The following is a 27,667-nucleotide window of genomic DNA, read 5'->3' on the forward strand; positions in this document are numbered from 1 at the left end:
CACACACATATATATATATATATATATGTATGAATGAAGAGAAAACAGAACAGGGTGCCTTTATAAGGAAATTAACAAAAGGCAGTAAAGGAATTTTTCCATATAAAGACTTCTGATCTATATTATTTGACTTTTTTTCAAAATACAAAACCCTTATGAAGCAAAAGGGAAAAAGCAAAACAGAAAATAATAGAAGCTCAAGGGAACTGTTCTATGTGAATGCACTGCATACATAGTATATGTGTATAAGCTGAGTTATAATAAAAACTTCTGTATATCAGTTTCTCGCGCAGAGTTAGAAACAGCAACTCCAATCAAGTATGACTGGACCAACATTTTCTGTCTTCAATTCATGATGAATTAAAGCTGTATGGCAGTCACTTTGGAGCAGTGGTGTCATGATAAATGCTTGACAAGATACAATTTTTCTCCTTGTTCACTTGTAAAAATTGGTGCCTTTTTGTAATGTTCTACAAGTTCTTCCATGGTGTTGAATTTACGCTGCCCAATGCAGTAGACAGTCTCTTTGAGCTGGACTTTAAAATGCTTGTTCTTCCCTTGTGCTTTTAGTGACACGGAGAAATCATTTGGCTAAAAGAGAAAAACGCACACCCTCTGAAGGCCATCTTCCAGCATTTTTGTATTAAACTAGTAATGTAAAATGTCATTACTTACTAAAGTATCAAGTACCATACAAAAATAGACATATGCTAAATTATTTGTCTCCTTTACTCTTGGAAACAATTCATTTTTAAAGAGGAAAAAAACTAAAGCTCAGAGACACGAACTTGCCCAACAGAGCCTCTACTAAAACCCATGTAGTCAAGAATCGCCACATTCATGGCACCCACAGAATCATATTAATGCAAAATCTTTAGTTCACTAGCTGAAGCACAACAGCTACCTTCTCTTCAGATTAAAAAAAACCTAAGCCCAGCCCAGATCTTTTTAATTTGCTGCTAACAGCAGTCGACTTGAATATTCTGAAATTGCAAAAATGCACACATGAGAATTAAAATTAAAACTCTTGAATTTGGCCACAAGCCAAACTCAAATGCCGCCCAAGGTCAAAACAGTGGCATAAATAAGAGTGTAGGAGTAGATGGACAGAGTGCATAGTAGATTAAAAACACGTGGCTGGAACACAGCCTCAATGCCGCAATTTCATTCTACTTTTCACTTAATTTACACACACATACACAGGGGTTAGGCACACGTGCATCTGCTGGTTCTGCTCCCTGCAAATGTTTACAATGGCCAGAACTGGGCCAGGCCCGCTGAGGCAGATCTCAATGCAGGTCTCTTACCCAGGTGGCAGGAACTCAATTACCTGAGCCATCACCACAGTCTAACAGGCCCTGCATTCGCAAGAGGCCGTAATCAATAGCTGGAACTGACCACTGTACTTAGTACTGCACTGCGGGCTGACGCAGGAGTCTTAACCGCTAGGCTAAACATCTACTCCCAAGGTCTTCCAATTTAAATTTGAAGTCTGGAGTTTTATTATGAATCTGTCAATATTTAAACGTGGGCAAATGTTTTAGACACTTTGCAGGCCGAAAATGTTTTTGAGACTTTGGCCTTAAAAACTGCATTGCTAGAGGTTGGTGTTGTGGTGCAGTTGGTGAGAACATCACATGCAATACCAGCTTCCCTTATGAGTATGCATCATCAGCTGCTCCATCTCCCTTCTGGCTCCCTGCTGATGCTCCTGGGAAGGCAGCAGCAGACGGCCCAAGTGGCTTGGGAGCCTGCCACACACATTGGAGACCGAGATGGAGTTCCAGGCTCCTGGCTTCAGCCTGGCCCAGCCCTGGTCATTACAGCCATTTGGTAAGTCAAACAGTGGGTAGATATGCCCAAACTCCCTCTCACCCCGCCTTTCAAATAAACAATTAAAAATTGTATCACTGGAAGTAATTTTGGCTAATCTCTATGCTCAAATACACAAGAATAAGGAAACAGAGTATTTTGCAAGCTCCTCTTCTTTTTTCAGTCTAACACTCTTCTGACCAGTATGCACCAGCACCAGAAGGTTCTGTCACACAAATCTTCCCAAGTCTCAGGCTGCCACACCAGGCATTCTTGGTTTAAAAAAAAGCACTCATCCACACCAATCACTTGCTTTTTCCACGGGGTATCTTTATGAACTTCACTCACATAAATAAGTTTAATTAACTTTTCCCTCTCACTTCTCTCCTTCACTTTATTCTTACTTTCAATCTCTGAAACAATTAGACATTCATTTTTATATAACTACATTCACATAAAGCCAATACAAACCATTATTCGATAAGTGGAAAAGCAGCAATGATATTTTGTTTCAAGGAAAAATAAGTGTTATCAAATTCTAGTATCTTAGAACCAAAAGAATCCACATTAACTACGTTCTTCAGTTTTCACAGTTTTATAGCTTTACTAAGTATTGTAACATACTTTTCCTTTTATTGTCAAAGCATTTCAAACAGTGTTAAAACATGTTTTTGAGCAGTACAAGATAAATGTATTCCAAATTTTAAACAACCAATTTCTGAAGAAACTTAATTATCATTTTTTAAGTTTAGCAAATATCCTACACATTCTAAGGACTACGGTGATTACGTTGCTAAGCACTGCATCCAGTAACAACTTAGGAAATGCTTTCCCAATTTAATCTACTGTCCCATTCTATTCTCAGCAAAGAAAGCAAGTTTAATTTTTTCCCCCTTTTCAGTTTAAAGCAAGAGAAAATATCCTAGGTATGTGAAATTAACAGAACTAGTAAAAGTCAAATACTCCATGTTGGCATGCCTGCAACAACTATCCTTTCCTAACAGATGTAAGTGGAACACACACTGACTTCGGCTTCAGAAAATTCACGTTCCTGTCCAAGCCTACAGCTTAGGGAAAGATACTGCACCTCTACCCAATCTGTTTTTTAAATACTCAGATTTCATTTCCAAGCACCTTAGAAAATCAACTTACCGAAGATTCACTATCACGAATGAGAAAATCTCCTTCATGTCCTCTTTCATTTAAGGCCATTTCTGCTTGATGCCTGGTGACTTTGCCATAATACCAAGGGTTGCCAGCAAATTTTCCAGTGAGTGAAGGCCGAATGTAATCACACTGTGGAGGCGATGGTTCCAGATTTGAGGTTAACGGATTATTCTGCATGATGGTAACATAGTTTTTGGGCACCAGACCAACCATTCCATTCATCTTCCTGCACTTCCACCATTCTGGGTCATTTTCAGGCTTTTCAATAACATCCATTACATCTCCTTTCTCAAAATTGAGTTCTTCATCATTGGACGAGCTGAATGGGTAAAGAGCCTGTACCACATGCAACACTTGTCCGGTGTTTAAGTTATTGACGACCGCTGCTAATTTCTCTGACAGAGAACCCACATGGTCACCCAAAGGACTGTCACCTTCTTCAGTTACATAGTTTGAAGGAAACCAACCAATCTGCCCATTGTAGCTGCCCCGCCACCACCCATCGCTGCATTTCTCCATGACGGTCACCTTCGTCCCTTTTATCAGTGATAATTCATCCTCTCTCTCAGCCATGTAGTTGAATTTCACATAAGCAGGCATGTTGAGGTCATAGAGACGCTCCCCAGGGTCGACAAAGCTCTCATCAGCAGGAGATGCAGAATCCGGAACACTAGGTTTCCTTTTCACTTTTCCAATGCCTGTTTACATCAAAGGGGGTAATGAGAAAACATGAAGCAATGATTAGCCCCAAAAATCAATTTATTGAACAAAGAGCTTCGATGCAGTATACCTTTTTTAATCTTTAGGCTTAGATAATAAGTCTATGTGGCAGAATCATTATTTTAGAAAATCAGATACACATTCTAGATTTTAGTTCTGAGTTTACCTTCTCATCTTTTCCCTCATCAAAGGTCCTAACTACTTAGTTTTCCCAATATAGTAATTTTTTTCTTAACTTTAAATAAAGGTTTCTCTCTTAGTTACAACCTAACTACATGAAGGTTCCATTAGACCATCACTCCTCGTGTTTTAATTTATTAACTTGGATTCTATAATAGCTGAAAAGAACATGATAATTAGCCATAGACATGCAATGGAAAATTGTAGTTTTGTACATTTGGGAATGCTTTCCCTTTGGTTCCTTGGATCCAAGCTAGCTCTATTTATCTCATGTGCTTATTTTAAAATAACAGATCATTTCTTTGTTTTCCCTCAACCCATTCACATGGAACCTCTCTGTGGGCAGGACACAATCCCAAGGACCTTCACGTCTAGTACACAAGAGTGCTTAATATATTTTTGTCAAATGAGATGGAAAAAAAAACCAAATAGCACTATTAACACCAAGTGTATGCCTTGTCACCTTTAATCAGGCATTTTCACTGCTGTCTCCATGGCTTTGTACTCTACCAAGAAAACTATCCTAGGTAGAACTTCACAAATTCCTTCCCATTGTCTTAAAACTTTCTCATTAGCCTAACTCTATTCATTTAACGCCTTAACCCCTGATCTTTCTAGGGTCTTAACAGCATTTTTTTCTGATTTTTGGGATTATTCTACATCTTTATTTCCTTCTTACTCAATCTCTTTAATTATATATCTTCTACTTTAAAATAAAGGTGCTTCAACTTGACCTATTCCTTAAATGTTGCCTTCGACTTTTTCATCACACCCTCAACTCCTTATAATCTGACCTTCTGTTTCCACCTATTTATCAAAACTATTAAATTAAAACCATTTTAAGATGATGGAGTCCATGCAGTAGGTGTGAATAACACGTAGGTGTGAAGAGAACAGCTCCCTGACTGGCAGGGTCCGGGGAGCTACCAGCTGCTTAGCAGGGCTAAGTGGATTCATCTCTGACCACCTTGACGCAGTTTTCACTCCCCCTCGCATGGGCACTCAACCACCCCACTAAGAATTTTGTAATCTATTGAGGCATTGTCTGCCCCTGTGAGATGGCTTTTACAACCAACGTGAGCTTAAGAGTTAATGTTACTGAGGATGTCCTGGTGAGTGGGCCTTTAACTACACACAGGAGTATAATTAAGTCTGTGCTGTTTACCCATTGCCAGAAAATCTGGCCCAGATATTTATCATGCTTTCTAGGAAATGGCTTGATAAGAGGGACCCTAAAAGTTATCCTGTTACTGTGACCCTAAAGGTCATTCTGCTATGATGAAGAATATAGCTACTGTAACCATGAAGCCTATCCTGCTAAGGCAAAAAATATAGTTACTGTGGTCTTAAAGGTTAGCCTGTCCTTGCAATTCTTTAGAATATAGAAAATGTAGTTGCTTTAGTTGTTTTCATAAATTTTTAGCTAGAGGAAATACAGGGTGATTTCACTAATATCATAAAGATATATTTTTGATTATTGTTTGATCACTTATGAAGTTGTAGAGCCTGCAGTTGTAGAGGAATGTAATGTTTACAACTTTTTTGTCTTAGATCTTTATGTTTTTTCTCTCTTGATGTATTTCTCCCATTTAGTGATAGATAAGTTGTAGAACAAGAATTGTATTAGGAGTGTATTACTGCATAAGATGTGTTGTCTACTGAGAAACTCTTGGTTGCAACGTTGGAATGGATAATGCCTTGTCTAATAGTGAAACAATTTGTAGAATTGTCTTTGGAAACACTCACTCATCCATTGTAGAGTTGAAACTTAAATAGAGTAACTTAGCTCATTGCTAACTGCAATTCTTTCCGCCGTTATTACCCTTGCTTTAACAAACTGTGTGAGCTTACAGACCTATGGCCAACTAATGTCAATAACCCCGATCCCCACAGACCAAGGCCCCAGACCTTTTAACTCATACAAGATAGGGGTCTGGTTGACACAGGCGGTGCCTAGGTTATAGTCCAGACCTGAGGAGAGCAGATGAAGACTGACAAGCCAAGATAAGCAAGGAATATGGAATCCTTCCTCAATCATTTCTCAAGAAGTTGTAAATTGTGCCCCCTGAAGCTATGTCAATATGCCCCTAAGAAAAAACTTTGTACTGCTTCTGTATAAATAAAGCGGACAGCTTTCTCACTTTGTCCACTACAATCAAGGAATCTGGTGGTCTGTCTCCTTTCTTTCTCTCTTCACGCCTCATCCACGCACCCTTCCCGAGCTCCGAACCTCGGCCGGAGCTGGACTCTGGCATTAAGACACCTATGTCATCTCCTTAACTGCCAATCAGCACCTTTAGGCCCCTCAGCCTTCTCATCCTAGATGACCCTCTGCTAGCTTTTCCTCCTCCTAACTCCCTGAGTCTCCATTTCCCCTCCTTCCCTGATTACACATTCCTTGGTGCTTTTTCCTGGGATCCTTTAAACCACTGCAAGTCAGTGGTGCGTGTGAAGAAAGCAACCTGGACTCCAAATGTCAGGCACAGCAATGCAGATCTTAGTTATTAAACTGTAACTGTAGATTTAAACTCATCTGGCAGGGCTCCTTGAAAGATCAGCACAATGGTTTGCCTTGGCTTCTCCTGACCTGGGACCTTCTCAAGACTATGGGATCTTTCTGGGTGGCTTTTGCCAAAATCATTTATTTCATCCAGCAGCCCAGAGCAAGGGACAACAAACGGGACAATGAACATAAAGATTAAAATGCCTGGGAAAGATCCCCACCCCTGCTGATGTGCCTGGGAATGCCGAGGACGGCCTGAGGACCTGGGCCTCTGCCACCCGCACGGGAGACCCGGATGGAGTCCCGGTCTCAGCCTGCCCAGCCCTACAAGTTGCAGCCATTTGTGGAGCGGACCAGTGGATGGATGGCTCTCCCCACTCTCTCCGCGCGCGCGCGCGCGTTTGTGTGTGTGTGTGTGTGTGTGTGTGTGTGTGAGAGAGAGAGAGAAAAAGAGAGACTGACTCTGCCTTTCAGAGAAATAAATAATAAAGCCTGGGAAAGAAGAGGAAGAACAAGGATCTACATGAATAAACTTCAGACTTCTTAAAGTTCCCATACATACCAGGGAATCAAGATGGGTACACAAATACCCAGAGCTTGCCACATGCTTTGGAAAGCTCTAAGAAGAAACTAAGCTGACCTTCAGGCTCTAATCAAACAGCAAAGGAAGAGCATGGCAGAAGTGTGGGTGGCAGAGCCACTGTTGCCAAAAATCCACTTAGAAGAAAGTAGCTGTTTTTAATATAAAATCACTTACCCAGAGTATCCTTCAGGTTTTTTACAATAGATGCTTTGCGAGCGCTGTTTTTCCTTTCTACATAGTTAGAAGGCACAAAACCCGTTTTATTCATGGAGTTTCTAACTCTCCACCAGGACTTGGAATCGTCCAGAAGCCATAATCTCTCATTCTTCTTGATGTCCAGCTCTTGTTCTTGCTGAGCCACATAGTCAAACTTTGCTACTACCACCACTTCTTCTGCCATCTTCCAACAGCTTCAGCACTGGAAACACACAGCAAATGTTGATAGAGAAGGTCAGAGCAGTAGAACACATGCTTTATAAAAATGAGAGGCCTAAAAATCTAAGGACAATAAGGGAAGTAAAAATATAGAAAATATATATTAGGAAGATACCTTTGAAAAAAAGAGAGAATGCTAAGACATTTGAAAGTTGACCTGCCATATGACCCAGATGTCCCACTCCTGGGATCTAAATGGGTGCAGTTCTTATCCCAGCAGCCCTGCTTCCCATCCAGCTCCCTGCCTGTATCCTGTAGCCTTGGGACCCTGCACCTGCATGGGAGACCCAGGAGAGGCTCCTGGCTTCAGATTGGCTCAGCTCTGGCTGTTTTGACCACTTAGGGAGTGAATCAGTAGACGAAAAATCTTTCTCTCAGTATATCTGCCTTTCCAATTAAAAAAAAAAAAAACTACCTATTTATTTGTTTGATAAGCAGAGTCAGATAGAGGGAAGAGACAGAGATCTTTTATCTGATAGCTCACTGTCCAAACTGGCACAATGGCAAGAGCTAGGCCAATCTGAAGCTAGCAGTCAAGAGAGCTTCTTCCAAGTCTCGCACGAGAGCTAGAGTAAGTTCTAGCACTTGGGCTATGTTCCCTGTTTTCCCAAGCACACCAGCACAGAGCTATACTGAATGGAGGTGGGGCAGTTGGGATCTGAACCTGCACTCTTTATCTACTGTGCCAAAGCTCTGGCCCCTACCAGCATATTTTCACAAAGTGAAATGACAATTCTATGGCTGACAGTCCCTTCAACAAATGCTGCTAGAATAACTGACTATTCATATGGAAAGAAATCTAGATCTAAACAACTTATTCATACAAAATAATCACAGACTTAAATATAAATGTAAAATTGTAAAACCTGGGGCTAGAGTTACAGCATATCAGGCTAAACCTCTACTACTTGTGCCAGCACCCCGTATCAGTGTGCTAATTCAAGGCATGACTACTCTGCTTCTAGCCCAACTTCCTGCTCATGTGCCTGGACAGGCAGCACAGTGCGGCCCAAGCACTTCAGTCCTGCGAACCACGTGAGAGGCCCAGACAGAGCTCCTGCTTCTGGGGTTCAGCGTATCCCAGCCCTGGCTGCTGCAGTCATTAATTTGGGAAATGAATCAGCACACAATCGCTCGCTCGCTCTCTGCCTCTTTCAAATAAATAATTAACTTTTTATTCACTTTTTTTTTAATATAAGTGCTTTATTTTTCATGATACAGTTCCTCAGGCCCAGGGGTTTACCCTCCCATCCTGTTTTCCCCTATATTGTAACGACAGCTTAGTCCCTCAACAACAGTCCCAAGTTCATCATTCTGCTATATAAGTGTATCATGACATTGCAGATATGGACAATGGTAAAAAATCCAGCATTCCACTGTCAAGATACATTTTAACAATTTCTTTGGGAGTCCATCTTTCATCTGGAAGTAGAGATGTATACTGCAGTGTATCTCCACTTCATGGTATACTTGCCTCCCTTAAACAGGTCCTCCACATGAATATATGCATATACATGCTTACCTATGTATCTACTGATCTTGTATTTTGTGTGAAAGCTGCCTTATATCAGAGACAACATATGTTTGTCCTTCTGGGATTGACTTGTTTCACTGAGCATAATGATCTCTAGTTGGGAACAAAACGGTAGAATTTCATTCTTTTTAATGGCTGAGTAGTATTCCATGGAGTAGATGTACCAACGTTTCTTTATCCAGTTCTCTTTTGATGGGCGTCTTGATTATTCCCACATCTTTGCTGTTGTAGGTTATGGTGCTGTAAATATAGGATTACAGATCACTTTCTCATATGCAGATTTCATTTCCTTCGACTGTATTCCCAGGAGTGGGACATCTGGGTCATATGGCAGGTCAACTTTCAATTGTCTGAGCACTCTCTCATTTCTGCAGTGGCTGTACAGGCTTACATTTCCACCAGCAGTGAAGGAGGGTACCTTTCTTCCCACATCCACACCAACAGTTTAGAAAAAAAAAATAAAAATATATAAATCTTCAGCAGACATGGAAAATCACGTAATTTTAGATTAAGAAGAATTCAAATACATCAAAATCATTACCTATTAAGAGGGAAAAAACTTGGGGAGGATGGAAGGGCAAAACCTTGAGCTTATGAAACTGTATAATGAAAAATAAAAAATTTTAATAAATAACTTTTTAAAAAGGAAAACAGATCAGATTTTGTCAAAATGCGAAAGTTTGCTCTAAGACCCTGATAAGAAATGGGAAGATAAAACTATACAGAGAGAAAATATTTACAAATCACATAGTTAACACAGGCTGGGAAGCGCTGTGCTCATGTTCCAGCTCTGCTCTCAATTCCAGCTTCCTGTTAACGCAAAGCCTGGCAGGCAGCAGGGGCAGGCTCACGGCAGATCTAGACTAGGGCTCTTAGCGCCCAGTTTCAGCCTGGTCCAGCCGGGTCCAGCCTTGGCTGCTGTAAGCATTAGAGTGAACCAGTGGGTGGGAACCATCTGTCTCTGGCCTCTCAAACAAACTCAACCATAAGAAAACAAGTAACCAAATTTAAAATGAGCAATGTATTTGAAAAGACACTTCTCAGAGATGGTGCATGAAATAATCATCATTATCACAGTCATTACAGAAACACAAAGCAAAACCACATAATGATAACCACTACACAGCTACTAAATGGTGGTGCTAAAGCTAGATAAAAGAAACTGACAAGACCAGGTACCAAGGAGGATGCAGAGCAACTGAAACTCCAGTGGTGGGAAAGCAAAATAACAGTCACTACAGGAAGATCTGGCCTCTTCCTATAGATTTAAAATACACTAACTAACCGTATGATCTAGCAATTTCATTCCTGTATATTTACCAAAGTGAAACAAATTCCTATGTTCACACAAAAATCTGTACTACAGCATACTACACTATTCTATGCTATAAACTTGAACATTTCTAGAAGCTCTGTTCACAATCTCCTGGAAACAATCCAAACACCCTTTAAAAGAACAGATAAATGGATAAACAAACGATAACCGATACATACTCAGTAATAATGTGGAATAAAATAAAACTAAGTGAAAAAGTATACTCGAGGGCCACAAACAACGTTCCAGCAAAGCTAAGGCAACAAAGGCAGAAAACTCAGCGACCTTCACAGGTTAATATGGAGACAGGATTTGATTACAAAGCAGGAAAAACTAAGAATTTTTTTTCTTCAGACAGAATGATGGAACTATTCTGTATTTACACAGCAGCAACAATCACATAATTAAATATGCATCAAATCTCATTTACACCAAAAGTCTGAGTCTTAGTTTATGTAAATACCAAAGCAAAAATGTATCTACTACTATGTATCTTCTACTATGAATGAGCATGCTATTCACTTAGTACTGCACCATCCAATCATTTCTACAGAGTTGTACACATCTTTCATTTGCTGACAATTTTATACAATGCTATCAAATTCCTTGAAGCCTGTGAAATGCAGAGTGAAAAAGGAAATTAACATTCCAGTATCAGGGAATTTATTTTGGCTTTGTAGAACTTATTAAATAAAAGTCAACTCAGTAACCATTAAAAAGCTGGAAATAGGTGAATGATACCACATCAAACCTCTAAATGTGTTTTCTGGGCCTGGCAGTGTGGCCTAACGACTAAAGTCCTCACCTTGAACACACCAGGATCCCATATGGGTGCCGGTTCTAATCCCGGCAGCTCCACTTCCCATCCAGCTCCCTGCTTGTGGCCTGGGAAAGCAGTCGAAGACGGCCCAAAGCCTTGGGACCCTGCACCCACGTGGGAAACTTGGAAGAAGTTCCTGGATCCTGGCTTCAGATCAACACAGCACCAGCCATTGCACTCACTTGGAAGATCTTTCTGTCTCTCCTCCTCTCTGTATATCTGGCTTTCCAATACAAATAACTCTTTTTTAAAAAATTTAAAAAAAAAGTGTTTTCTTCCAATCTTTCAAAACTGTATTAGGTAAAGCTACATATTAGAGGCACTGTTTGTTCAAATTATTTAATCGATACTTCGTAAACTCCAAGGAAGGGTACTGTTTGTAAATGTGTAGGTTAAGATAAACATGAGCCTCTGGGCAAGTTAGCTGTCATACTCAAGAAAACGAGGAAACACCAGAAATTTATACCAAACAGAAAAACTTCTAATGAGAAACCTCTGATGCAACCACAAATGCAGTTTTGAAATCTGCTATAGTTAACACAAAACTTCACAATTTCCTGTTTCTGATAAGAATCAGCCAAGTAACAATACCCAACTAAGTCCGGAAGTTTGGTTGGGTTACAGATCTCTCAACAAACAATGAGGAGAAAAAAAAATCCCAAATAACTAATTTCAACACACCGTAAGTAATATAAACAGGATAAGTAAATTCATAAAATTAATACATTCTTGACTTTTTAAAGTCCTACTATCTTCTGAAGTAACAAATTGGTACTCTTTCTAATGAAGAGAAAAAGCAAATACAACAAATTCCCCCATTGAAAAGTGAAAACAGACTAACCAGAAATACAGGCAACTTAAAATGTAAGTATGTGAGAGGTTTTGCTTTAAATATTGTTTAACAGAGTTCAACACGATAGCCTAGTGACTAAAGTTCTAAAGCTAGGACCCCAGATGGGCACCGGTTGTATGCCAGCTGCATCCCAGCTGCTCCACTTCGCTCCTGGTTCCGTTTGTGGCCTAGGAAAAGCAGCAGAGGACGGCCCAAAGCCTTGGGACCCTGCAGCACGTGGGAGACCTGGAAGAAGCTCCTGGGGCTCCTGGCTTTGGATCGCCTCAGCTCTGGCCACTGCGGCTTCCAACACAGCTTCTGCTAAGGAGTTCCGTAAGAGGCAGTACACGGTGGTTCAGTACTCGGTTCCCTGCCATCCATGTGGGAGACCCAGGCTGAGTTCAGGGCTCTCCTGACTGACCTGTCCCAGCTTCAGCAGGGACAGACACTTGGGGAATGGAGCTCTGTCTCCACACCCTTCAAACAAGTGAAAAATTATTGTTTACAATAAAGAATACATAACCCACCTTCAAATATACTTCTCAAAATGATTAGGATAAACATCAAGTAAAAAATGACTAGGCATTTAGTCTAGCAGTTATGTCATTTGCTACATCCTTATCCAATATTCACCCTGAGGCTGAGTCTCAGTTTTGCTTCTGATTTCAGTTTTCTGTTAAGACATTCCTCCACACGATACAGGAGACTGGAATGCATACCAGCTCCCAGCTTCAGGCACCTGAGCACAAGGACAGCATCCAGGGAGTGAGTCAGCAGTGTCTCTCTCCCTCTCAAATAAATAAAACTTCAACACTTTTCAAACTCTGTACAAGTCTCTAACTGACCTACAGTAAGAACTGACTGGGAATGGCACTGTGGACACGTCTGATGCCAGCATTCCCACACGGGTGACTGGCACCTGCCACATGGGAGACCCACAAGAAACTCCTGGCCTCAGCCCTGCCTAGCGTTGGCCACTGCAGCCATCCAAGGAGTGAACCAGCAGGAAGTAGTGCTCGCTTCTGCTCTCTCTAGCTCCAAGTTTCCAATAAACCATTAAAAAATAAAATCAGTTTTATAACTCACATACGAAATTAATGAAGTATAGAACTGAATGAGTTTTGACAACCATGTATTTGTGCAACCTGCACCAAGACCTGACAGTCTCCATCACCCAAAGAAACTTCCTGTGTCCCTTTACAGTTCATACGATCCTCCCTTGCAGACACGCATGAGCTCAGGCTGCCGTAACGGCTCAACCGGCTAATCCTCCACGTGCAGGGGCCAGCATCCCATATGGACACCAGGCCATGACCCAGTTCCTCCTCTTCCCATTCAGTCCCTTGCTTATGACCTGGTTAAAGCCATGGAGGACGGCCCGAAGCCTTGGGACCATTGCACCCACATGGGACACCCAGAAGAGGATCCTGGCTTCAGATCAGCTCAGCTCAGGTTGTTGCAGCTACTCAACCAGCGGATGAAAGATCTCTGTCTCTTCTTCTCTCTGTAGAAATTACCTTTCCAATAAAAATAAATATATTTTTTAAAAATCCATGGATTCTGTTGCTAGAGGCTAATGTCTTTTCCTGAATTTCAAACAAATGAAATAATGTAAATCAATTACATTAACACTGAAAGCTACTCATCAGATCCTTCTATCAGAAATATCAACTTATTTAAAAATATATATACCATAAGAGACAAAATAAGAGACAATTCTAGCAATGTTCGAATTAACTGTAGATTGCAAACAGCAACTTGTCAGACACAGAACTGAGTGGATGAACATTTACACGTCCCTTGCCAGAGTCTCTCTTGATACCTACATTATACCTCAGTGGCTTCAATATGGGATCCACGCTAACGTTACTTCACAGTGAAAGATATGCAACATTAAGCATTTAATCATGGAATTCACTAGTCTTAATCTCAAACAAAAAGTTACAGTGGAACACTGAAACCTCAAAGAAGAAGTTATCCTGTTGGTCTTTTAAAGAATGCAACATATGTACAGAGAGCAATGTTTAGGACATTATATCCCACAAAACCTGGAAAACAGTACAAAAATCAGGGGTGGAAGTTTGATTAGCCTTTTACCCATAACTCCCATTAAGTAACGCCTCCACATGTTAAGTCTGTCCTATCAGAGGTCCTAAGGGACACAGCGGACCACACTGGTCTCTTCAGGCTGAGCGACCAACAAAGAAGAAACAGGTGTATCAGCAGCAGTCATGGATTCTGGTGCCCATCAGCAGTTATCTGAAGCAACGGGAGTAGACTCTCTGGAAGCCTTGATGTTCCTGGCTTGGTACTATAGAACCTGCAGCAACTGTGGCCCAAAAGAAGAAAAATCCCTCAGGAACGAAAAGCTAAAGATCTTTAGTAACCTAGACCAGCGGAACTGCTAGCTCAGCATAAGGGAGCCCTAAAATGGATGAGGAAGGAAGGAAATAATATTAATTGCTGCCTCAATGCCAACTGGAATACAGGTACCACTAGTTTACACTACTAATCCTTCTGAAGCTCCTGTGATAAGCCTGCAGCCTGTATATAGGCCTGAAGACTCTGATGAATCAGAATCAACAGTATCCAAACCAACCTAACAGTAACAACAGATTCTATCAAAAGTCTTCATTTTCAGCTTCATGCTCTTGGCCTCTCCCTTGATTCTATCTGTATTGCTTCCTACTGCTATGTAACAAATTATCACAAACTTAGGAGTGTAAAACACAGATCATATATCTGAAGTTCTAGAGGAACTGTAAGAAAGTAGTACAGATCTATAATCAAAAGCCTGTATTCCTTGTCTATTCCAGCTCCTAGAAGCTGTCCCCATTCCTTGACTCCTGTATACATCATTAAAATCTCTGTTTCCAATCATGTCTTCATCAGAATGACATTCCTCATGCTCTCCAGTAAGGACCCTTGAGAGTGATAATCCAGTATACCAAAAAACACAGGAGAGAGAGAGAGAGAGGGAGCGAGCGAGCTGGACTTCATCAGAATTAAAATCTTTCTATATTCTTTTATGTCAAAAGAAATTTTTTAATATTGTGAAAAGGTAACCCCAAGAAAGTGGAACGTATTTGGAAGTTATATCTGATAGAGAATACTCAGAATATATAGGAACAGCATGGTGGCCTAATAGGCTAATCCTCCTCCTGCTAGTGCTGGCACCCATATGTGTGCCAGTTAGTGGCCTTGCTGCTCCACGTCGGATCCAGCTTCCGGCTTGTGGCTGGGCAGGTAGTAGAAGATGGCTCAAGTCCTTGGGCCCATGCACCCAGGTGGGAGATGGAAAAAGCTCCTGGCTCCCAGCTGTAGATCAGCTCAACTCTGACCATTGTGGCCCTTTGAGAGTGAACCAGCAGACGAAAGACTGCCTCTCTCTCTCTCTTTCCTCTGTAAAACCTTTCAAATAAAAATAAAGAATACTCAGAATATATAAAGAACTCACACAGCAGTATCCCTCCGCCCCCCCCAAAAAAAGGGAAAAGGAAAAAAGAAACCAATTAAACGACAGGAAATGACTTGAATCCATTTTTCTAAAAAACGCATACAGATGGCCCACAGAAAAGGATGCTCAATACCTTTAGCAATTAGAGAAACACAAATCAAAGCAGAACAGGCGGTGCTATCTCACGCTCAGTAGGACGGCTAGCAGCGACAAAACAAAAACCAGTAACTGCTGGGGAAGACACAGAGAAGTTACAACTCCTGTGCATTACTGGTATAACCTGCAAAACGGCACAGCCCCTGTGGAACACAGTATCGCAGCACTTCAAAAACAAAATTTAAACAGAATTGTCACATAATCCCAAAACTTCACTTTCAGTTACACGCAAAAGAAATGAAAGTGGATTCAAACCAATACCTACACAACCATCTTCTTACCATCTTATTCACTGCAGCCAAAACGTGAGAAAACAACCAGAATGTGTCTTCAGCGCCAATGAACTAACAGAAGGCTTACTAAGGAAACTCTGAGGGACAGTCAACAGTCGAGACAGCCAACCAAACGGGAGGTCATTCCCGCAGACTGTGCCTCTTCCAAGGAACTGGGAACCAGAACACACAAGACTTCAACAGCACAGAAACAAACAGTTCAACCACAAACTGGGCAAAAACTGTCAAAGGAAGAAAAATAAACACCCCAAATATATATGAAAAAAATGTTCAACACAATTAATCAAAACCTAAAAAGCCACAATGAGAAATAACCTCACTTAGGCTGGAATGGCGATTTTGAAAAAGAATAACAAGCTAGCAGGAATGTGAAGAAACTAGAATCCTGCACACAGCCGGTGGGAATGCAGATCAGTGCAGCCATAGATGAATAGTCCTCAAAAATAGGTGTAAAGGGCCCAGCATGGTGGCCTAGCGGCTTAAGTCCTCACCTTGAATGTGCCAGGATCCCATACGGATGCCGGTTCTAATCCTGGCAGCCCTGCTTCCCGTCCAGCTCCCTGCTTGTGTCCTGGGAAAGCAGACGAGGACGGTCCAAAGCATTGGGGTCCTGCACCTGCGTGGGAGATCGGGAAGAGCTACTGGCTCCTGGCTTCAGATCGGCTCAGCTGTGGCCTTTGTGGTCACCTGGGGAGTAAATCATCAGATGGAAGATCTACTTTTCTGTCTCTCCTCCTCTCTATATATTCGACTTTGCAATAAAAACAAATAAATACTTTAAAAAAAAAGGTGCAAAACTGCCATGTGTTCAGCAATTATACACACGTCCAAAAAATGAAATCAATCCGTCAGAGACATACATGCACATCCATGTTTGTGAGGTCAAGAAGTGGAAACAGCCTCAATGTCTACCACATGGTGACTGGTTAGCTAAGACACATACACAGCGGAACACTATTTAGTCATTAAAAAGGATGACATGGGAGCCAAGCCTGTGGTGTAATGGGTCAGGCCACTGCCTGCAAAGTCAGCATCCCATTTAGGAGCCCTGGCTCAGGTCTCAGCTGCTCTGCTTCCTTTTCAGCTCCTGCTAACGACCTTGGGAAGGCAGGGAATGACAGCCCAAGTGTTTGGACCCCTACCACCCACAAGGTAGCTGCACATGGAGGTCCAGGCCTGACCCAACCCTGACTGCCATGGTCATTTAAGGAGTGAATCAATGGATGAAAGATCTCCTGTCTTTCAGATAAATAAATAAATACTGAAAGACAAAATTCTGTTATTTGTGACAATATGAGAGTCAGTATGTTAGGTCAAACCAGCACAGAAAGGCAGGCACTGTATGACTCCACCAACATGTGGAGTCCAGAAGAAACTGCTCTCGGAGAAGTTTAGGGTAGACTGGTGGTTACCCCAGGCTGGAGGTAGAAAGCGAAAGCCAAGGCAGGGCAGAGGGAGAAGGCTAACAGATGCTAGTGTTAACTAAACAACAGGGGAGCCACAAATGTATACAATTTTCTTAAAAAGAGGGAAAAAGACAGGAGAGGAATTTGAACATTCTCACCAGAAACAGATAATAAATGAGAGTTACATTTACTCTGAACTTTGTGTAATATACACATGTATTGACACCTAACAGGGAATCCCTAAACACAATTTTTATGTTTCAGTTGTAACTAAAAAAAAATAAGCACCTCATACTTAGTGAAAGAAGCTAGCTACCAAGGATCACACACATCAAGATTCCATTTGTATGAGATGTCCAAAATGAACATCTTTCTGAAAGACAGAAAGTAGACTGGTGGTTGCCTACAACAAAGGAGATAAAAAGACCAACCACAGGCTGCTTTTCAGGAGACTGCAAATGTTCTAAAATCGTGATGATAATTGCACAACTCCATTAATTCATACTCAAAGTCACAGAATCAATCCCACCATGGGTGAACTGTACAGGATGTAAACTATATCTCAATAAAGCCTTTATCTATAAACCAACAAGTAAAATGACTGAACAGAATTAAAGCACAAGGATGAACAAAAGAAAACTATAAAAGAATATAAACCCTACAGCTTGAATTCTTACTCTACCATTTATTATCTCTGTGACACGGGAGCACAATATTTAACTCTCTGGCCTTTGTAACATCTACCTTCAGGAACGCTATGAGGATTAAACAAAATAGCATACAAAACACTTGGTACAGTATCTGCTACATCAACGCCTTCCACTGCTCTATCACCAATTGTATGGAAATAAAACTCAATGACAGCTGTATTTGAATTTTATGTCAGTGAAATTATGCCTGTTCCACACAGCAATTAACCTAAAAGTCATCAATTATGCACTACTGGCAAGACAATTTTCACTACTAGTTTACCATAAATTCGTTTTTTTAAAGATTTACTTATTTTTATTGGAAAGGCAGATGTACAGAGAGGAGGAGAGACAGGGAGGAAGAGCTTCCTTTCAATGGTTCCACATGTGCTCCATTGGTCAGATCTGAGCCCCAGCGTGCCATCTGCGGGCTGGGGGGAACTGACGCAGCAGTCAGTGGAGAAACAACACTGATTATGAACACATCAGTCTGTCACAGCGTATACTGGGCTATAATTTCTTTGAAGAAAACTCTTTGGTAATTTCTCGTATATGTAGATTAAAATTGACCTATGTCTCTCTGTCCAACCATGTAAGGTTGGACGCATGGTACTGTTGTGCCGGACTTTGATATCCCCAGAAAATCATCAAGTCGGAAGTCGGTGCTAAAGCATAAAGGTGGTTTATTCAGGTTAGCCTAGGTCTCCCAGCCACCTCCCCCAGCCCAGCCCAATGGAGCACAGGTGAAAGTGACATATACCACTTCCAGGCCAGACCCTAACATCTTCCTTGTCACATACTTCCCCTTTCATAATAACCTCAGAAGCCACAAGTTGATTATGGTGGTAACATTAAAGGATAGAGGAGCCTGTGTCCTAAGTGATGCACAGAGCAAAGATATCCCCAAGATACATTTCAGAGGACACAGAAAGCCATATTAGATGTATTGCATTAAGGTACTAAGGTTTGTTGGTTCCGCCCAGGGTTGTGGCTAAGCCATTACCTGCATGTAAGCAGCCCTTTTGGGTGCCAGTTTGAGATCCAGCTGTTCCACTTCCAATCAGCACCCTGCTAACGCCTGAGAAAGCAGAACATGACCCAAGTACCTGGGCCCCTTACCCACCTGGGAGACGTGGAAAAGGCTCCACATTCCTGGCTTGAGCATGCATGGAGGGGCCTGGCCATTACAGCCACTTGGGGAGTTAACCAGCAGATGGGAGACAACCCTCTCCCCTACCCCAAGTCTGCCTTTCAAATAAATAAATAAATAAGGTACACATATGTATGTATGAATTTGTAGATTACTAGAGCTAGAGCTGTTGGCATATCAAAACTAATACAAACACCTTAACATTTCTCTAGCTGCTGGATGAACAATGAATTAAAAGAACAGAAATAAGGAGCTAGGAGCCCCTAGCCAACTATTAACATAACAATCCTCCAGGCCCCAACAGACTCATCCTCAATGCTATCATAAGGAACAACAACAGCCTGTCTCCACCCAAATTGTCAGCGTGGTTTTCAACCTTCCAGACTAAGGCTTACCTTCTTCACTTCTTTTTCATCTTTTCCATTTTTACAAAAGGTCTCTTCCACATCAACTTTATGGAGAGGAGACAGAAATAAAGATTCTAAATCCGCTGGTTCAATCGCTTCTCGGCCTTTTGGCTAAGATCAAGTGTAAATCTGCTGGTTCACTCCCCAAATGGCCCCAACAGCTGGAGCTGAGCAATCCCAAGCCAGGAGTCAGGAGCCAGAAGCTTCAAGTCTCCCACATGGGTGGCAGGGTCCCAAGGTTTTGGGTCCTCCTCTACTGCTTTCCCAGGCCACAAGCGGGGAGCTGGATGGGAAGTAGAGCAGCTGAGACATGAACCAGTGCCCATACGAGAGCCTGGAGCTTGCAAGGTAAGGTCTGGCCCTAGATCTCATCTTCTATTTAATGCTTTATTCCTGTTATTATGATCTAATTAAAAAAAAAAAAAAAAAAGCACTTAGGGTCCAGCACGGTGACCTAGCAGCTAAAGCCCTTGTCTTGAACATGCCAGGATCCCACATGGGAGCTGATTCTAATCCTGGCAGCCCCGCTTCCCATCCAGCTCCCTGCTTGTGGCCTGGGAAAGCAGTGGAGAACGGCCCAAAGCCTTGGGACCCTACACCCACATGGGAGACCTGGAAAAGCTCCTGGTTCCTGGCTTCAGATCATTGCAGCTCCAGCTGCTGCACCCACCTGGGAGTGAATCATCAAACGGATGATTTTTCTCTCTGTCTCTCCTCGTCTCTGTATATCTGACTTTGCAATAAAAACAAATAAATCTTTTTTAAAAAAGTATTTTTATTGGAAAAGCAAGTTTACAGAAACAAGGACAGATCTTCCATCCACTGGTTCACTCCTTGAATGGTTACAACAACCAAAGCCAAGCCACCCTCCACCTGTAAACGCCAGCATCCCATATGGGTGCTGGGTCATGTTCCTGCTGCTCCATTTAGAATTCAGGTCCTGCTCATGGCCTGGGAAAGCAGTGGAGGATGGCCCAAGGCCTTGGGCCCTTGCATCCACATGGGTGACCTGGAAGAAGCTCCTGGTTTCGAACTGGCTCAGTTCCAGCCATACTGATCATTTGGGAAGTGAACCAGTGGGTGGAAGATCTTTCTGTATTTCTCTGTAAACATACCTTTCAAAATAAAAACCAACAAATCTTTAAAAAAAAAAAAAAACCCTCAGTCTTCTGCTGGGGCATTGAAGGGTGCAGTCACTCAAATCAACAAACAAGAAAAGATCCTGTTCACGCTGCTTTTTCTCGTTAAGAGTTTTACTGAAACAACCAACACACCATCACCGTAAAGCTCGCCCACTAGAGTATACAGTTCAACGGCTTTAGTGTAGTCACAGGGTGCGACCACTACCACAATCAGCTTTAGAATATTTTTACAACCCTAAAAGGAAACCCAATAGCCTCAAAAGTTGTCACTTCCCATTTTCCTCCTTCACGACCCAAACCCATTCCCAGCTCTATGCTGTAACTAATCCACTGAGACACATATTTATTTATGTTTTCTTGGCATTTATTCAGATGGAATTATACAATATCAATACGACACAATACGTGATCAGAGAGGGACTGAGTTCCCAGCTCCCAGCCAGCTACAGCCTTGGCCGAGCCCTGCCCATCTGGAGCACCGGAATGTGGATTCTCTTTCCTTTTGTCTCTTGGTCCCTCAAAAATAAATAAATATATATATATTTTTTAAAGAAGTATTTCATTTCTCTGGTATACAGTATAACTTACCAATTCCTACTCATAACTTATATGATATGGACTATACTTAATCACTTTAGCAAGCTCTGGGATTATAAACTGAAGCCCTTCTGCAGAAGTAAAGTAGTAATAGTTTGCAAATGACTATTACAGGAAACCAGAAAACTTATAACAAGGACAAACTTTTTGTAAACGACTAGATAATAAATATTTTAACATTTCTGGACCACACAAGCCTACCTGGGTCACATACTCTTCTAGTACTGTTATAAGCCTTTTAATGTAATTTTTAATTTTAAATGATGCTTACATAGTTGATGTGTTATAAACTTTTAAAAAATAAAAAAATGAAAAAATAAAATAAAATAAATAAAAAAACAAAGGCCAGTGTTGTGGCATATGGAGTTAAGCCACACTGGTAATGCTGGTTCCCATATGGGGACCAGTTCAAGTCCTGGCTGCTCCACTTCCCATCCAGCTCCCTGCTAACGTGCCTGGGAAAGCAGGGAAGATGGCCCAGAAGCCACGTGCCCAGCTCTGGCCCAGCTCTGGCCATGCAGCTGCCAGGGGCGTCAAACAGAGGATGGGAGGGGGTCTCTGTCAGTCTTCTCTGCCCCCTCCCCAATAGTTATCAAATAGATAAGTAAATCTTCAAAAATAAATCTTCAAAATCTTCAAAAATAAAAGATTAAATAAGTTAATTCCGGGTAGAGCTCTTATTCTAGAAGACAAACAGAAAAATGTTTTCCCTACAGAGGACATTATTAGGAGATCGGACACATTCTACAACTCTGATTTCCAAATAAACCGCTTTAAAAAAGAGTAGGGCATGTGAAGACAGAAAGAAATGACCACTATCTAAAACCAGGAAAAAAAAATCTTGTCAGAAATCAGCTCTGATGGTACTTCAAAAAACAAACCTGGAGGCCTGAAGTGTAAAGATGTCTATTTGAACATCAGGCAGAGTGACAGAGAGAGGGAAGCAGAAAGAGAAAGAGGGAAAGAGCCGTATTCCCATCGACGGGTCTCATCTCCCGAGCCCGCAGCAGCTGGCAGCAGCTGGCAGGGCCTCCGTCCGGATCTGGGGGGGTGGTCAGCGCCATCTCCTCTCGCCTCCCCAAAGCAGCAGAGAAAGCAGAGCAGCCACTGGCAGTCTGACATGTGGTTTGGGTGTGCTGTGCATTAGTTTAGCCTGCTGTGCTACGAAGCCTGCCTAAGAAAATGGATTTGTGTCATTTACTAGACTGTGATTTTGCTGACAGCCCTAACAGATAGGTAATCATCAGTGAAATAATTCAAAGTTTCCAGAATAAAGGTACAGAATTTTGCAGATGTAGAATATACAATAAGTATCCAAGAAAAAATATATATATTTTAAAAGTCAATGTATATAAATAACATTCTCACGAAATTTCAGAATACAGAAAACAAATTACAGAAAAGTAAAAAGCATTTTCACAAACCAAGAATCGGCACATCTTCGGCATTCTCAAATGGATGTGAAACTAGAACCAACAGAGCAATGCCTACAGAATCCTGAAGGAAAATTATTTCCTCTCTATAGTTCATCTGACCCAAACAAATCAAGTGCCAAACAAAAATGTCCTCATTAACACAAGTTCTCATTAACACAGGAACCTGCTGTTACATATTCCATCAAATACAACAAAAATCCGCGTGATCTAAGAAACAGGGATACAACACAGGGTTAAGACAAAGCAGGAATCAACAGTTTTTGAAAGGAGAGATCCCAGATCCACGCAGGCTTGTATCAAGAATGCTCGGAAACTGCCAAGCAAGGGGTGGGCGTTTAAGACGCTGCCTGGAGCACCCACATCTCACAGGAGAGTGTCAAGGTTTGGTCTCCACCTCCAATTCACGTGCAGCCTGTTCACGTGCACCCCAGGAGGTGGCGACACTTGGGAGATTCATGGATTGAGCTCCCAGTCCCAATGCAGTCACTGTGGGCAATTGGTTGAGTGAACCAATGGATAGGAGCTCTGTCTCTCAAAATTAAATTTTAAAAAATTTGGGACATAAGCACGGCACAATTCTACACCCATGTAGATAAATTCAAAATAAATATGTATGGAAGACTTGTAAATTCACGTTTACAGCAACTTTATTCCCAATACCTAAAAACTAGAAACAACTTCAATGTCCACCCACGGTTATAATCTTTTTCTGTTAATGTATTCATCCAATGGAATACTGCCATCAATGGAAAAGAACCACTCCACACCTGACATCACTAACAAATCTCACATGTTGGGCAAAAGCAGTCATGCCCAAGGATACGTACTACCCAACATATCCAATTACGTGCAGCTCCAAAACAGTCAAAATAACGTGAGGATATTGAACAGAGCAGTCAGTATCTGCAGGGTCAGGGACCACTGATTCAGAAGGGACAAGAGCCTTCTGGAACACTAGGAATGTTCTAGTGTGTCAATTTGGGTGACAGGTGTATGAATATCACAAACACAGACATTCACTTAAGCATGCATTTATACAACTGCGCACACCTTGTAATAAAAAAATTAAGAAATTTTCTTTAAACACGTTTTCTTAAGAAAATAATTACAATTTCCAACCACATCCCACAACAGAAATTAAAAGGATATAAAATTTAAAGCCTTAAATACAAAAATCTTTATTTTAGAATTATTTATTGCAGTAACGCACACATACTCCTGGAAACAACATTCAACAAATGAACGCCACACCAATCCTGTATTTCTCTGGTTTGACAAAAAAAGAAAATGCTATTTACTGTTACCAGTAAACAAACTAAATACTAATTAACCCAGAGAGAAGATCATGTTCACAAGCTGCGAGGCAAAATGGAGCCTGGCTATTCAAGGACCAAAAGGGAGAAGAAACAAGAGGGCCAGGACGCAGGTGAGAGGCAGGATCGCAGTCCAGGCAGTGAGCGCGCTCAGGCCGGGCGTGGGAGGAGCTTTACACCACACATCCTAGATAGTGCAACCGTTTCTTAAAGCAGTAATATTCAACAACACATAGTACTTGGATGTGACCAAGCATTTCCAAGAAAACTTTTCCTGTACCATTAAATGAATAAAACGTTTCTGCGACAACAGGTGAAATACTTAAAAGGTGCACAGCATACTGAATTCTTCATAGCATTTATTATCTGAGTTGATCTACACAGCGGCATGATTTGAAAATATGTGCTGAAAACTTTGCAAGAGAAGTCTGGCTCTTTTAAAGAAGAAAAACAGAAAATCATCTGAGAAGCATCCATGCTTTTAAACATTTCCACATATTCCCATTGCTTGCTTTATTCAACTGAACTGTCTGAATAAAAGCAAAAATCATCCATACCAAACTCAAGTCCAACTCAGCAAGCCACAAGCACACCTCAGGAATGGCGAACAAGAGCAACCAAGCCCACATAACTCCCGTGCAGCGCAGGGACAGGACCCACACGACCGCACACACTCAGAAGGGCCAAAATCAAACGCCAACAAAACTTTGCTTCACTTGCTACTTGGGTGTTTTCGGGGTGGGGGAGGTGCAGAAGGAGGCAGGGAGGCTTTTTATTTAGACTAGCAGGCATTGTTTATGCACAGGAATTCAAAGTCTACCTAAATTACCACAAGAAAGCAGAAAACCAGTAGGGATGAACGCGCATGGGAGACTGGTTTAGTTAGGGCGGACAATCTTAAAAAGAAAAAAACAGAAGGAAGGAAGGAAGGAAGGAAACAGGACTGGCATTATTCAAGCGGATTTTGCGCAGACTGTTGGAGGCTATGAGTTGGAGTTCGGCTCTGTGGAGAACAGCTTCCACTGGTTTCTAAACAGCAAGGGATGTGTCGGAGGCTTTAAGAACTGCACAGCTGCCAGCGCAGTCAGGAAAATACCTAGCTAAAGTCAGTAGCTCAGAGATGAAAATTAAAATACTGTAAACATGTATGGAGAAACAGAAATCTAAAAGAAATAAAAAAGAAACACTAGTAAAACTGCCCAATAACCTGTGGACAGAGCTAAGCAGAGCACTGTCGGGTAAATGTGACGTCACCAAGGCCGCCATATGGAACCAGTCCTCAAGGAACAATCAATTTCTACCTTCAAAAAAGATTCAAGTGAAAATTGTTCACACATAATTGCTGCCGTAAAATTTGTCTTTGTTTAAATGTCTTCTTTGGCTCCGTCAGTTGTCTTCCTAAAACAGCACAGCAACGAATTTGTGAAACATCTGTTCAATAGTCAGCAATTCCAGTTCCCTTTATTTGTCAACCAGTCAATTTCATTTTCTAATGAAGTAGAAAGAACATTTGGTATTTTTCCTTAAAGATCAATGAAATGCAAAAATTACTAATTCTTAAGCTGTAATTAAGCCTGCCTCTGATTTAAATATGACTTCCTGATCAGGAATGTGTAAACGGTCACATAAAATCTACAGGGAGCTTTGAAAGCAAAGTTCTCAAGGGTCCCCAAAAACATAATTAAGTATCACTCAATATGTAACACAACATGAACATGTTTCAAGCTTTGTTCGTACAGGCCCAAAAATATTTTTTTTTAAAAAAGCCCAAAAACAAAAAGATAGTGCTTACAAGAAAAAAAATAAGGCAAACATTTTAAAAGCACAGCAGACTCCACAAACTGTACTTACAGATATCACAGCCAATTCTCCAAGAGAAGGCAGGCACAGCCCAGATGAATGCAATCAAGCAAACAAGCCACACTTGAGTTACTCCAATGATGGGAACCGGAAGCCCACGCCAAGTGCCAGTGACAATCAGCAAACAACACTTCCTTGGGCTGCATCTGCGTTTTCCTCAGTAGATGAACGCTATGGAAGTGGCGACTTCAGCCACTGCGGCTCGCAGGTACCTAACAAATCATTACGCTTGGTTGGAAATTAAAGTCCGATGCTCAAAACGAACACCTCTTCCAACACCACGGTGTAGACGGACTGTTTCGCTTCTTTGCTTCCCACCCGAGACGGGGTTTTAAAGAATACACATTCCTGAACCTCATTCTTTCCTCCTCACCTAATGGGCCTACCTAATGAGGTAACGGATCCAATTACTTCCAGGTGACTTCAGTAAGACAACAACACAACACCTAGGCTTTTCCAGGTTCACAGCCCTTCAAAACCCAGCTTCCCGAGTTTCCAGTGGCTAATTTAACTTGGTTGGAGGCTTGCAATCAATGTTCAAAAAAAAAAAATCCAAGCGATCCAGTTATATTCTTTTTATCAGACATATATGAGCAACTTCAAAGGGCTCACACAGCCCAAGAAATTCCCGTTAAGAATCGAACGCACGCACCCAGATTCTGCCCCCCAGGAGACGGTGGAACAGGCCTAGGGCCGAGGAGGAGGGGCAGCGGGCGCGTCCCTCCGATGTCCACCCTCCGCACTGGGCACGGCTCCCTCCCCCGCGTCCGGCTGGAGGTGAGGGCGTCCTTCCTCCGCCACCACGTCCCCTACCTCTGCGACCTCCGGCTCCGCCAGCGGCGGGCAGCACGACGGAGGAGGGACGCGCACGGCACAGCCAGTGTCCATCCCCGACGCTGGGCTCCCGGCCGGTCGCCGCTCCGGCCCGGGCCCGGTCGCGGTGTAGACGCCCAGACTCGGCTGAGCAGCTTCCCCGCCCCCTCCGGCTCGGCTCCGGGCAGGCAGACGGCGCCCCGCGGGCTAGCTTCACCCAGGGACGACAAGCGGCTGTGGCGACGGACGGGCTGCCTGTGTCACCGGCCGCCCGCCAAGGCCGCCCCGCCGCCCTCCGGCCCAGCTCACCTGAGGAGGAACGCCGGCCGCCGCCGCGCCCGCCGCGATGGCCGTTACGGCACGAGGCCTGCGCTCTGCCGCCGCGTAGCTCTCGGGCGCGGGGCGGGGCGCGCGCGGGAGGGCGGACCCGCACGGGCAGGAAACCTGCTCTTGGCCCGCTCTGATAGGCTCAGCCGTCCGCTACCCCGGGGGTCCCTGACGCGACAGCGAGCGGCACCGCGCCGGGATTGGGTGGGCCCTGCTGTCAGTCAAACGCCGTCTAGAATGTGGAGTGAGCTGAGGCTGCGCGTCGGTTAGAGCCGGAGAAGTGACGGGCCTCTCTGTGGCTCTCATATTTTTCCTCCCTGGGAGCCTCCACGGATTGCTCCCTCCTCGGCGATTCAGGGGGCTTTACAGCAAATATCACTGCGTCCTGAGTTGAGTCCCACTTGCTCTGGGAGCTTCCTCTGCGTCTGGACGGGGTCTGCCTAGTTGAAGATGTCTGAGGGGCGTGGAGCGGCAAAGAAAAACAAAAAGGAAATGGGTACCCGGGAGGAAAATGTGAAACAGATGCTGCATTTGAGCCACAAACCGGAATAAATCCAGTCCACGGGCCCGAAGTTCCGTGTCCCGTGAGCAGTGGTGTCGTGGCGGCTAGAGTCTGCTCGTTTTATGTTAGGATCTCGGTCCACCCCCCTCCCCATCTCCTGGAGCATCCCTAAATTGATTCTCCAGGTCCTCCCATCCCTGGTCCTTCCCAGCCGTCTT

The 27,667-nt window shown here is 42.7% G+C and overlaps 1 protein-coding gene across 3 annotated transcripts; it reads right to left on the reverse strand.

Annotated features, from left to right (window-relative positions):
• Positions 1-6: 6 nt before the first annotated feature.
• Positions 7-27,038, reverse strand: NCK1 (NCK adaptor protein 1). 3 transcript variants are annotated; one of them, XM_004588338.3, is made up of 4 exons: positions 26,930-27,038; positions 7,140-7,383; positions 2,965-3,677; positions 7-591 (listed from the first exon to the last, which is right to left on the reverse strand). In XM_004588338.3, exons 2-4 carry the CDS (start codon positions 7,363-7,365, stop codon positions 397-399), a joined length of 1,134 nt encoding a protein of 377 aa, XP_004588395.2. In that variant the 5' UTR covers positions 7,366-7,383; positions 26,930-27,038; the 3' UTR covers positions 7-396. The 3 variants fall into 3 exon arrangements, with proteins under 3 accessions (XP_004588395.2, XP_058513078.1, XP_058513079.1); XM_058657095.1 differs by lacking the exon at positions 26,930-27,038 and adding an exon at positions 26,621-26,918; XM_058657096.1 differs by lacking the exon at positions 26,930-27,038 and adding an exon at positions 8,923-9,165 and having other exon boundaries at positions 42-591.
• Between the last annotated feature and the right edge of the window lie 629 nt (positions 27,039-27,667).

The sequence above is a fragment of the Ochotona princeps genome, chromosome 30, assembly GCF_030435755.1.
Source record: "Ochotona princeps isolate mOchPri1 chromosome 30, mOchPri1.hap1, whole genome shotgun sequence".
Classification (NCBI taxonomy): Eukaryota; Metazoa; Chordata; class Mammalia; order Lagomorpha; family Ochotonidae; genus Ochotona; species Ochotona princeps.

What these genes read in the sequence shown, in the direction of transcription:
- NCK1 (XM_004588338.3), bottom strand. Translation starts at nt 7,365, where the DNA reads ATGGCAGAAGAAGTGGTGGTAGTAGCAAAGTTTGACTATGTGGCTCAG. An exon ending in AAACCTGAAGGATACTCTGG is followed by an intron (nt 3,678 to 7,139) that starts GTAAGTGATTTT and finishes TGATGTAAACAG; the next exon opens with GCATTGGAAAAGTGAAAAGG. An exon ending in TTCGTGATAGTGAATCTTCG is followed by an intron (nt 592 to 2,964) that starts GTAAGTTGATTT and finishes TTTCTCTTTTAG; the next exon opens with CCAAATGATTTCTCCGTGTC.